This window comes from Artemia franciscana, chromosome 2 (assembly GCF_032884065.1).
Source record: "Artemia franciscana chromosome 2, ASM3288406v1, whole genome shotgun sequence".
Lineage (NCBI taxonomy): Eukaryota > Metazoa > Arthropoda > Branchiopoda > Anostraca > Artemiidae > Artemia > Artemia franciscana.
In genome coordinates, this window is record NC_088864.1 from 40,951,512 (window position 1) to 40,964,021 (window position 12,510).

Consider the following 12,510-nt stretch of genomic DNA (forward strand, 5'->3'; position numbering starts at 1 on the left):
ATTAAGGTAAAGCTTTCAAGGAATTTTGAGGCGTTTACTAAACTAAATTAGAACTAGCTATGGTCATGTAGATTGTCCATAGGGTGACAAAGCAATATCACAACGGCTTACATTATTAAGTTAGGCCTTCCAGGCTAAGTTGTTGCAAATTCTGAACTAGCCAGAAGACACTATCTGTATTCTTTTGATGCTACTTCTACAGTTGCTTTAACTAATGATACTAAGGACATTAAGTTGAAACGTTTAGGGGAACTTTCAATTAAACGAAAAAACTATATGCATGCTAGTATTAAAAGGGTATATAAGCAATATGATAGGAAGCGCTGCTCTATCATAGCAAGTAATAACATTGATATTTTAAAGGAGCTGATTTGATTGGAATTCAAAGTTTTAGTACCCTTTTTGGGAACCAAAAGTGATTGGAGGTCAATCAGCCCTCCTCTTTAGCTCATAATTTTCTAAAAACTTCCAATCAAAATTTAAGATAACCATTTTGTCCAGCAGAGCTGAACTGTCTTGCAACAGTATCTCTAGCGCTATTGCTTAGGTCAACTCCCCACAGTTATGCAATTTGCCCATTATGTTTAATAACTAGATGTTGCCTTAAGATTAAATCAAAAAGCACTGTGTGTATGCTGATTGCCAATAAGGGGTCTCAGCAGTATCACAAGAACAACTGAGGATATTATGTTCAAACCTTCGGGGCTGCTTCTATTACTACTTCTGCTCTTAAAATTTAACTAAATCACAAGAGTGTAAGTCTACCCAAGCTGTCAAAGAGCATAGATACATATTTCTGCGAATGGCATCAAGTTTTATTTTTCCGGTGGTATAACTAGAGGAGATACAAAACTAAATTAAACATTCCTATTTGTGTCCAGATTTTTTAAAGGGTGTAGCCTATTTTGTTAAAAACTGTGGAATTGTTTTTTTCCAGCATACGAATAGTAGGGTAAACTATAAATTCTTAACGAAAACCCGAAAGGATTTAAGCTGTTATTTTCTTTTTCCCTGAAAAGACTACGTCCATATAAAACGAACAGAAATTGATTAAAAAAGCTTTTTCCACAAATAAGTTTTTCAAATGAAAGTATAGAACTCCATTGAACAACAAATGAGCAAAAATAATATCAAATGACCTACCAAGCATAAAATTACCACAAATCCACATCGATAAATAAATAAAACCCATAATGAACAGAAATTACAATAAATAAACGAGGAAAACTCAAAAAAGAGCTGAAATTAACATGAATAGTGCTCAAAATCCCATGTTAATTTGTGCTAGTTTTGAGTTTGACTCGGTTATTAATTGTAATTTCTGTTCGTTTTGGGTTTTATGTATTTATCGATGCTGATTTGTGGTAGTTCTACGCTTGGTAGATGATTTATTGTCATGTTTGGCTTAATGTAGTTCTTTACTTTTCTTTAAAAAATGTATTTTATAGAAATTTTTTTAACTAATTTTTAAAGAGACCTGGAAACGCTGATAACTCTCCCATTTTCTGTTTTATTTTTTCCAGTACTAATAAGGCACTAGAACGTAGATAGCTGTTTAAGATCATTCGAAAGCTAATATTTACGCAATTTTTGTAGTTTCGTCTTGGCAACACCATCATAAAATGTATTACGGAGGCAAAATGCGATTTTAGCTTCTTTTCTGGAGTGAAAATGTTTGAAACTATAAATATCTACTAATGAAATCTTTATTATAAAAAACCACAAACGGGTTTTTAAAATTCCCTTCTTGATTACTACCCGGATACTCGGCTCTATCTTCTTTTCTTTCTTTTTATATCGAGCACTAGCTTGTCACTGGAACATCGTTGGGTCGCCGTCCAAGCTTTTCGGAATCTATGTTTTATTCCCCCACCCCATAAAGGCGAGTTTCATTTACTGATCGATCTTATGTGTAATGATAAAAAAAATTCTACGTAACCTCAAAATCAAATTGAAAGAGCTTAGGAAAACGGGTGAAAACATCAAAGCTTTCACTTGCCCCTTGGCGAATCGTTACCTAAAAGCTAACCGAAGAACTAATAGTTTGCCATGAAAATAAAAACAATTTGTCGGGCCATGATTTTGGTGATAGACCCCAAAAGTTTCTTTCAATATGGAAAAGTTCTGGGGTTACCCAAACGGGTGATCAAGGAGGCACACTCGTGCCTCTTTAAAGAGGCGAACCACGACAATGTTAAGCGATCTTCGGTTCCAGTAGTCGCAGAGGGATCGGGAGGGATGCATTTCGTAGCCCGAGCTCCAACTAAGTAACCTGCCAAATTTCATCCCCCTCCGACTTTTCCTTCATGGGGAAAATCTGGCCGAAAGTTTCGACCCCCCAACCCCAGCCCCCCTTTAACGTTGTCCGATCGGGCTGAAATTCACAAGTTAAGGTCCCCTAGGGCCCAGGAGCTTATCCGCGAAATTTCAGCTCGATTTGATAAATCCTTCCCTGTTTTCCAGAAACCACGCATAGCCACATAATGTTCATGTTCTTTTTTTTTCGCCAAGCCTACAGGTCACAGTCGACATCGGATATGGGTGTAAGAAGACTCATTCGACGCGGAATTCTCCGAGTAATTTTGCTTGAAAGTTGCGTCGGAAAATCTTAACCCCCCGATTTTCTAGCTTAGAAAAACCCCATTTCCCTATAAGAGCCCATGTTAAGTTTTTTGTTGTTAAAAGTTACGAATTTCAACATCAAGTACATCAAAATGATCAGCTCGACATGGTGAGACTGCCTGAAAGCTTCAAAAAATTCTGTCTTAATCCGTAAAATTTTTATTTGAGAAAAATGACAGAAACATTTTTTTCTGCCATGCCTACAGGTCACAGCCGACATCGGATCTGGGTGTACGAAGACTCATTCGACGCGGAATTCTCCGAGTAAGTGCCCTGGAAAGTTTCGTCGGAAAAACTTAACCCCCCGATTTTCTAGCTTAGAAAAACCCATTTCCCCATTGAAGGTAAAATTTTCTCTTGTATCGAAACCGCTAGCTGCTAATTTTTTAAAATTTGTAAAATTAGGTAATTTTGTCAGTTTGAATTTATTGATACAGAAAGGGAGAAAATAAACATGGAAACATGTGATCAGAATTACATACTGGAATGTTCACAAGAATTTATACTGAAGCGGGGGTAAGGTTTGATGGAAGCAAGTTAAAAGAACCATTTAAATTGATTTCCTAATTGAAGCCGTTGGTGAAATTTTCTATTGTAATAACTTGTTTGATAACAAGCATAACAGCAGCTTGGCGCAGCGGAAGCGCGCTGGGCCCATAAACCGGAGGCGGGTGGGTAAAAACCACTAGCTGCTAAATTTTCAATTAAGCTGCTAAACTATTAAAATTATCAAAATTAGATAATTTTGTCAGTTTGAATTTATTGATACAAAAAGCGAGAAAATAAACATGGAAAATTATTATTAAATTACATCCACCATGGATTGTAGAAAAACGTACAGAAATAATATGAAACAAACTTCGTTTTCTTAAAGAGTTAAAGAGGCTGCGTCCCAAAGTCGAACCTTAAAACGTACAGGAATTAGGTGAGGCAGTTGGGGGGCTGCCGCCCCCCAAACCCCCCGCTTTTAAAGACTCTTTTGTACAGGGTTTTTGTTGTGGGGGGCTGCCGCCCCCGCTCTTGGCTTCGGAAAGGCCCTCTTTTAATTAACAAAAAATTGAAATGAATGAATAATGGAATAACTTCGAAAAATGTTAAACACAAGAGGACAGGAGAACCATTGCACCGAAACTAGTAATTAGTAACAATGAAGTCCCCCCACAACAAAAAACCTGTACAAAAGAGTCTTTAAAAGCGGGGGGTTTGGGGGGCGGCAGCCCCCCAACTTCCTCTCTTAATTCCTGTACGTTTTAAGGTTCGACTTTGGGACGCAGCCTCTTTAACTCTTTAAGAAAACTAAGTTTTTTTTCATATTATAGAAATTAGAAACTGCAAGCGAAGCGAGAAGCAAATCCTTTAGCTTCTATTCAGCGTTAATTCAACCTAATTCTTAGGCCTTGGGTTGGGTTGAGACAAGTAGGAGTTGATATAAACAGGGTTGAGTTACATGAGGGTTGAGTTAAACAGGGGTGGAGCTTAACAGGGGTTGAGTAAAACGGAGACTCGGTTGACCAACGGTTCAGTCGAGCGAGGGTTCAGTCAAATGAATTTAATTTGCTTGGGGGTTCATTTGAACGAGGGCTCACCTAAACGGGTTTGTGGTACGTGTCGATTGAGGCGCACGGGTGTCCAGTTAAAAGGGGGTTCAGTCGCAAGAAGGTTCAGGTGTACCTCTTGTTAAAGGGGGTTGTGTTGCACGTGGATTCAGTTGCGCGGGGGTCCAGTTAAACGAGAATTCAGTCGTACAAAGACTCAGTTACACGAGGATTCAGTTGCACAAGGGTTTAATTCCATGAGGGTTCAGTTGCACGGGAGTTTAGATACACGAGGGTTCAGTTACAAGGAGAGCTCAGTTGTACCTGGGCTCAGACGCACGAGGGTTCAGTTACATGGGTTTAGTTGCGCGGGATTCAGTTAGACGAGTGTTCAATTACATTAACACCTTCCATGAGGTAAAAAGTTTTAGTTTTAGGCATGCATTCAAAAATTGTACATTTCGAGAGTGTTATTACATTATACATTTCTTTGGCAGTCTGTACGAGGATTATATATGTTTAATTGGCTCTAATTAGGGGGGGGGGTCAGCTCTATTAACACGTATGTGAACTATGTTTCTAAAATTAATATCCCCGTTGGAAGGTTTGGGCAAAGAAGGTACTCTACCGTTAAGGAAGTCTCTTAGGTGCCTTCCAAGTACAGACAACACTCGATCGTACCCATATTGTCCAACAAAACTGACAAATGAAATTCCCATTCCATGCAGAAGGCTGAGAGGTTTTATTCCAATTACCTGAAACGAAGTATAGAACTTAGAGAAGTATAGAAACCTAGTTAAAGGCACAAAATCGGACAAATTTTGAGGTAAAATATGGTCTTATTGAGGATAGTCTCTTATTTTCAGCCGTCCTGGCCGAGTGGTCAATGTACTAGACTAGACATCCTGAGAACAGGGATTCGAGTCCTTGTGTCGCTATTTATTTGGTTTAGGACGGGGGTAAGTGGTGTGACTCTGTAAGCTCAGACAGAGTTGACTGGAAAAATAAACTGGAAAAATAACTGGAAAAATCTGGGGGGGGACACGGGAAGCGGCAGATGATTTGCCCCCAACGACGCATTGAATTCCCAATTGAAGGCAGTGACTCTGAAAATCTGTACCTGCGCAACGCAGACTATTGATCAGTATACGATAAAGTTTTTGTTTTTTGTTGAGGATACACAGGACCTTGATGTCTGGTTTCTGTGAAAACGAGAATATTGCTACTTCTTTGGCCCCATAAGGTTTATGTAGCTAAGTTTTGTAGCAGGTTCAAACCTAACTCTCTTGTATTAGAGAATAGCTTTTTGATTTAAGTGTAAGAATCGCATATTTAAACTTCGAAATACTCGTTAAATGTTGCACATTTGGCACCTTTCCTGAAAAAGTAGTTTGCTTTTAGCAATTTTTTTTCTTCCACTAGAACTTCTCAGGCTTTGCAAGCCAGAAACTTGGTAAGTAATTTTTAAATAAGACCAAACGTGCAAAAGGTTTGAAGTAGTTGGTCTGTGTTATTTTTCAGCCTTCAAGGATGTATGTCCTCCTTTTTATGTGTTTAAAGCGGTTAGTTCAAAATTTTCAGCGAAACATGCAATAAAATACTATATATTTGTAATCTGAAAAGGAAAGAAGGTTTCGCTGGAAATTCTGTTGAGAATTGACCCCACTTCTTTCTTAAGACTTAAACGCTCCACTTTCCACACCTGTGATGTGTGGCACTCAATATCAACATTGATGTATCGATACTAATACTACTACAACAACTCAGCGCAGCACCAAGCCGCCTGAGGTCAACACAATTACGTACGCTCCTCCTCCATCCCAATTTATTTAAAGCTTTCCTCTTTATGCCCTCCCAGGAAGTTCCTATTTCCTTTAAACCTTTCTTTATGATATCCTCCCACCCTAACCACGGACGACCTGCTTTCCGTTTACCCCTAGACGGTTTATGGAACAGAACAGCAAGGGAGTTCTACCAGGAGTTTATTAATCAAGTGCAGATTAGGTTTGATTTTTCAGCCCCTATATTTAAGCACTTGGTCATGCTTGAACCATGTAAGGCTGCAAAAATGGAACCCCCTACGCTGCTACCGTTCTTCCACTTTTACAGGAGTCCAGACTGGGACAAGAAGAGAATAGAGAGTGGATTGAGGAACATCAGTACACTAGAAGTTCCGTTTAAGCTACTAAAAAGTCCTCTGCTTTTCGAACGGAAAATTTTGTCAATAAAAACGCCTTGTTGGTCACTGAGATTTAAGAACCTTCAGAAGGTATCTCCTTTCACTTCCTTTTTCAAATATTGTGGTGGAAAGGTTGTTCAGCACTCTATAAAACATCAAGACAGACAATAGAAACTCTCTGTCATCTCTTCGGCAACCTGTTATCCTTCATCCGCAAAATATACCCTAGCCAACTCAACCTTTTTCTCATTATAGCCCTAGAAAGCGGGATTGAACCACACTTTTCGCAAAGCCTAACCATCAATAGGTAATTTATCTTGAAAACATCTAGTAAATCTTCATCTGCTTTTTGGAGCATATCTGACAACTGTCATCACTGTAGCTTCCAAAATTTTAATCTTGGTTTGCAGACTTGTCTTTTTATTCTTCCAAGCCTTTTTTTAACTGAGCCTTTAACAAACTGAGCCTTGGTTATTCTATTTTCAACATCTTCATTGCAACCCACCATCTTTAATAATAATTCTACCAAGATAAATGAAACTGTCCACCCAATCAATCTCTTCGTTACCCAGCGTCACCTTTTCATCTTCACTTATTCCTAGCCTTAGTGACTAGTAGTGACCTATAAACAAATTTCTCGACAGCCCTATCTATGGATTCCACGGTAGCCTTATCCGGTGATTCCACGAAAACCATCAGGTGTTAATTACTTCATAGGGAATGTTTTCTAAGAGATGGAGGTGTTAATTAGGTAATCGGAGTTAAGGGTCACGCAATCTTGCGTGACTTGATGGACTTATTGGGAGTGACGCAATCTTGCGTGACATGCAAGGGGCTGGTTGAGAACCCCCGCTTATAACTGAGCATGGCACACACGCGGGTGTTGCGTAATGACGGCGCATATATGAGATGTCATGCAGTAGCAGTGCACAAGTGGAATGTTACGCAATAGCGGTGCATATGTGGGTGTTACTTAATGACAGCGCACACGTGAGGTGGCACGTAATGGCAGTGGACGCATGGGATGTGATACAGTCTTACACGGGGGTGTTACGTAATGGCAGTGCAGACGTGGGGTGTTATGTAATGGTGGTGCACGCGTGGGTGCTACATAATGGTGGAGCACACGTTATTCAGAACGTAATGGCAGTGTAAACATAGGATGTGACATAATATTTCACATGAGTGTTACGTAATGACGATGAAAACTGGGTGTTATGTAGTGACGATGCAAACGTGGGATGTTGCGTAATCTTACAAGTGAGTGTTACGTTATGACGGGGGCCACACGAGGGTGTTACGTAATGACAGCCTACACAAGGGGTGTTTCGTAACGACGGAACACACATCGACGTTACATAATATGAATTTTTGATTTCTTAGGATGTTTTTTTTTTTTGTTTTTTTAAGAATTATTTTTGCATTGTAAGAAGTATTTTTTGTTTTGTAAGAAGAATCTTTGATTTTTAAGATATATTTTTGTTTTTTAAGAATTATTTTTGGTTCGTAAGAGGTATCTGGTATGATGAAAGAAGAATTTGTGATTTCAGAGGATGTATTTTTGTTGCGTAAAAATTATTTTTTTACTTTGTAAGAAGTATTTTTTTTTACCAGTATTTTGTATTTAGTAAGAACATCTCTGAATTTTTAGGAAGTATTTTTGTTTTGTAAGAATTATTTTTGCTTTGTAAGAAGTATTTTTGTTTTGTAACAAGTATTTTGTATTTTTTTTAAGAACCATTTGTGATTGTTTAGGATTTATTTTCGTTTTGTAAGAATTATTTTGTATTTTGTAAGATTATTTTGTATTTTGTAAATGTAAGAAGAATTTGTGATTTCTTAGGGTGTTTTATTTTTGCAAGAATTATTTTTTGCTTCTTAAGGAATATTTTGTATTTTATAACTAGTATTTTGTGTTTTGTAATAGGATTACAAACACAAATTACTTAGGATGCATTTTTGTCTTGTGAGAATTATTTTTTGGTTTGTAAGATGTATTTTGTAAGAAAAATTTGTGATCTCTTAGGATGTATTTTGTTTTGTAAGAATTTTTTGTTTTATTTGAGGTATTTGTATCACAAAAGAAGAATTTTGTATTTTGTAGGAGCAGTTTTTGATTGTTTAGGATGTATTTTTGTTTTGGTAAGATTTATTTTTTGCTTTGTAAGATGTATTTTTTTCTTTTGTAACAAGTATTTTGTATTTTTAAGAACAATCTCAGAATTTTTAGGATGTACTTTGTATTTTGTAAGAAGAATTTGTGATCTTATGGGGTGTATTTTTGTTTTGTGAGAATTACTTTTGTTTTGTAATAAGTTTTTTTGTAATAAGAATTTTGTATTTTGTAACAAGTATTTGCATGTTGCATGAACAGTCATTGTTTAGAATGTATTCGTGTTTATAAGATTTTCGGTTTTGCCTTGTAACATATATTTTTAGTTTTGTAAGAAGTATTTCGCATTTTGTAAGAACTATCTCTGATTTTTATGTATCTTTTGTTTCACATGAATTATTTTTTCGGTTTGTAAAAATTATTTTTGCTTCGTAAGAAGTATGTTTTGTTTTGTAAGAAGTATTTTTGTTCTGTAATCAGAATTTGTGATTGCTTTGGATGTGTTTTCTGTTTGGTAAGAAGTATTTTTGTTTTATAATCAGAATTTGCGAATTCTTGGGATGTATTTTCTGTTTTGTAAGAATTCTTTGAGTTTTGTATAAAGCATTTTCTGTTTTGTACAATGACGCATTTAATCCATTAACTCATACATGCTGATACACAGCATACATGCCTATATCCATAAGTTGGTATAGCCTGTTCACAAATTCGTAATGTGTTTAGTGAGGGGGAACTTTCCAATGCTGCTGAGGACCTCCGAAAGGGCTCGGCTGTATAAAATGCCTTCTAGGCTTATAGGTCTTGCTCATATAACAGAGAATTAGCTTCTTATACTGATTCCTAATATATAAGATTCATTCAGTTTAAAATTCCCATCAAACGATACGAGCCTGAGAAAGTTAGCATGATTTTCGAGAAAGGGGAGAAACATCCCAAAAAATCAAGGAACCTTAATGAAAAGCACGCCATCAGATTCAGCATATCATAGAACCGTGGTTTAAAGATTTCAACCTCCCCCTCCGCAAAAATATAGAATTTTGTTGTTTTTTTTTCAGAAGAAAGAACACCGATGCGTGTTTATTTATTCTTTTTTTTTCGCCAGGGTGATCATATCAAGCCAATGGCCCAAGAATGTTGGGAAAGGGCTCATTCGAACAAAAATGAAAGTTCTAGAGCCCTTTTAAAGTAAACCAAAATATTGGAAGGCAACTAGCCCCCCCCCTCCGGCCTTTTCCCCTGAGAACACCCAATCAAAATCTTAAAATATATATTTTGTTCTCCATAACTGAAAGATCGAATAACTGTGCCTCCGGAGATAACATGGCCCCCCACAACCTGGGGAAAGGGCTTTAAGTTATGAATTTTGCCTATTGTTTACGTATAGTAATTTTTATTTGTAAGTAAACAGGCATTTCTTGCGGAGGGGAATTTTTCTTTTGGGGGATTTTTCAGGGGTAGAACTTTCCATGGATAGAGAGGTTCCCGGAGATTAACTAACAAGAGGAAACTTTGCACGATAGAATTTGTCAGAACTCCTAAACGAAATTTCTTGTTCTTTCTTTTTGCCGTTTCAATTTTTCATGCAGTGATATTTCGAGAAAATTGTCATTATCCTCCCACAGTACCCGGGGAAGGGCTACAAGTTATAAATTTTGCCTATTGTTTGCATATCGTATTTGTTATTTGGAAGTAAACAGACATTTCTTAGGAAGGAAAATTTTCCAGAGGGGAATTCTCCATGGGGAGAAATTTCTGGGGATGAGCCTACAAGGGGAAATATTACACGAGAGAATTTTTCCAAAACTAATATACGAGATTTATCTTACTTTCTTTTCAAAGGTTAAATTTTACGAAGAATATGGCCGGGTGAATTTTCAGAGATGTAAAAATTGTCTGGGAGATTTTTTCGTAGAAGGGAGGGATTTCCAACGGGAGAGATTCTCCATGGGGAAGTTTTCAATGGGAGAAATTCTTCATGGTAGAATTTTCCGCAAGAGATATTCTCCATGGAAGAATTTTCCGCGGGAGTGACTTTCCATTCGGAAGATGGAATTTCAAGGAAAAATTTCCTATCGAGGGTTTTTCAGGCATAATTTGAAAAAGACTAGAAATTAAATGAAAAACTAGTCTTTTTTTCAAATAAAAATAGGCTAAAGAGAATTATCTAGAGAAATGTCGAGGAATAATTTCCCATCGAGGGGTTTTTCGGGCATAATTTGAAAAAAAAGAAATTAAATGAAAAACAAGTCTTTTTTTTCAATGAAACACCCTTTTCAATGAAATTGGGCTACAGAGAATTTTCCACAAGAAAATTAATGGGTGGAATTCTAAGCAGGGACGGATTTGTCGTGATGGAGGGAGATTTTACGCAGGGGGAACTTTCCAATCAAGAATTGAATTATAAAACGATTTTTTTAACTAAAACAAGGGAGGAACTGAATATTGAAACTTAAAGCAAAAAGATTTCAAACTGTATTTGAGGAGAGTAACTCCCTCCTCAATAACTCGCTCTATACGCTAAAGCTTGAATTTTTGTCCTAGTTCTTTAAGAAAAATTGCTAAAACACAAGGGCTATTTAATTAGAATAAGACACATTTTTAAAATACTAGAAAAAACGTATATGAGGGGCGTCCCTCTCATATTTGGAATAATTTCTGTTCGTTCTAAGTTTTATGCTGAATCTTACTTCCAGTTAAAAAAAAAAAACTTGTTTTTTTTTATTTAATCACTGAAAGGTAGAGCCAATTCTCCGGGAAAAACATTGACATATTGCTGAGTTTCAATAGCCAAAAGTATCCAGTAGGTTATCTTTGTTTATACTGAGGTCGAGAAATTTCAAATCTAGATTTTTGTGAAATTCACAAATGTAATCGAAGTTTGTTTTAATTACTTGATTTTAAATTATTCAAATTTTGAAAAAAAACTTGTACAAAATACACTTTTATTGCAAGTTTTTGTACTTATGAGTTAGCCAGTACACACTCGGGAATCCGGATCTACAGGTGCGGGGTTGAAACAACTGAGATGTTAGATAGGATATATATAATTTGGGCTGTACATTTGCACCTTAGGGGGGGTGTAGGGGCAAGTATAGTGGGACTGCGTGCAAAATGTAAACTCACCTAACCAAAATACCAACTAAATACTTATTCAAATATAGCTACAATGTAATTTTCCACTGAACTGGAGCTAATTTTCTCCGAATACAAAGAGCAATAAAACGATTATTTTCTGATTTTATACATCCAAACTCTTGAATAATAGATAAGTAAACAATTTTTTTATTTAACGTTGGCAAAGATAAGAGTTAATCTCAATGAAAAACTGATCAGAAATATAGAAATCGATATATTGATTATTGAATATCGAAAGTAAAAATATCGATGTATCGCTTAATCAAATTATGGCCGAACACTATCAAACACTAAATTACTTTTAGTACAAAAAAGGCTTAGAAAAAAAATAACCAATGATCGGCCGTTCGAAGACAAAAACTTGTATACACACTTTTCATTTTTCCAAGAAAACTGTTTTTAAAGTTTCTCCAGTTTTGGGGCACTTTTCCCATCCATTGCGCAACACTAGACACAGAATTCAAGCGAAAAATTGTTAGGATCAGTTTTAGAGAGTATTCTTTCAATTATGCAATTGAAATAAATGCCTTAGTTTGTTGACGCAGCTAAATGTCGTTTACGCATTTTTACTATTGACGTTCTTGTTGTTCCTGTGTGAGCCCTCTCGGGTAAAAACAGGCATATCCGCAAATACGCGTTTTTACCGTTGGAAAAAAATACATAGAGATTCAGTTATTTACTCAGAAAATAAGAGTAAAATCATCTTCAGAAGATATAAAAATAGAATGACTAGAAATCAGCAGCCATACTCTTCGGTAAGTCAACGGAATGGATATCAGATGACACGTTTTTCCAGCAATTTTCTGGCATAAAAGGAACAAGCTTTGGTAAAAACTGCATCTCTTTTCTCAGGCTTCACCCCTCTCACTCAGTTTGCATTTTCATCAAAAGGATGCTTACCCTATTCGACCCCTTTTTACATTTTT

General features: G+C 36.5%; 1 protein-coding gene across 2 annotated transcripts in view; it reads right to left on the reverse strand.

Moving 5' to 3' along the window:
• The window catches only part of LOC136041597 (soluble guanylate cyclase 88E-like), a 129,948-nt gene that overhangs the window by 111,495 nt on the left and 5,943 nt on the right, over nt 1-12,510 (reverse strand). Inside the window, exon 2 of one of the 2 annotated variants that reach the window (XM_065726305.1) lies at nt 4,786-4,912. The exons of the other annotated variant lie outside the window; for it this stretch is intronic. Coding sequence (XP_065582377.1) covers nt 4,786-4,912 — 127 coding nt within the window. The remainder of the gene's footprint in view (nt 1-4,785; nt 4,913-12,510) is intronic. 2 annotated transcript variants of the gene reach the window in all.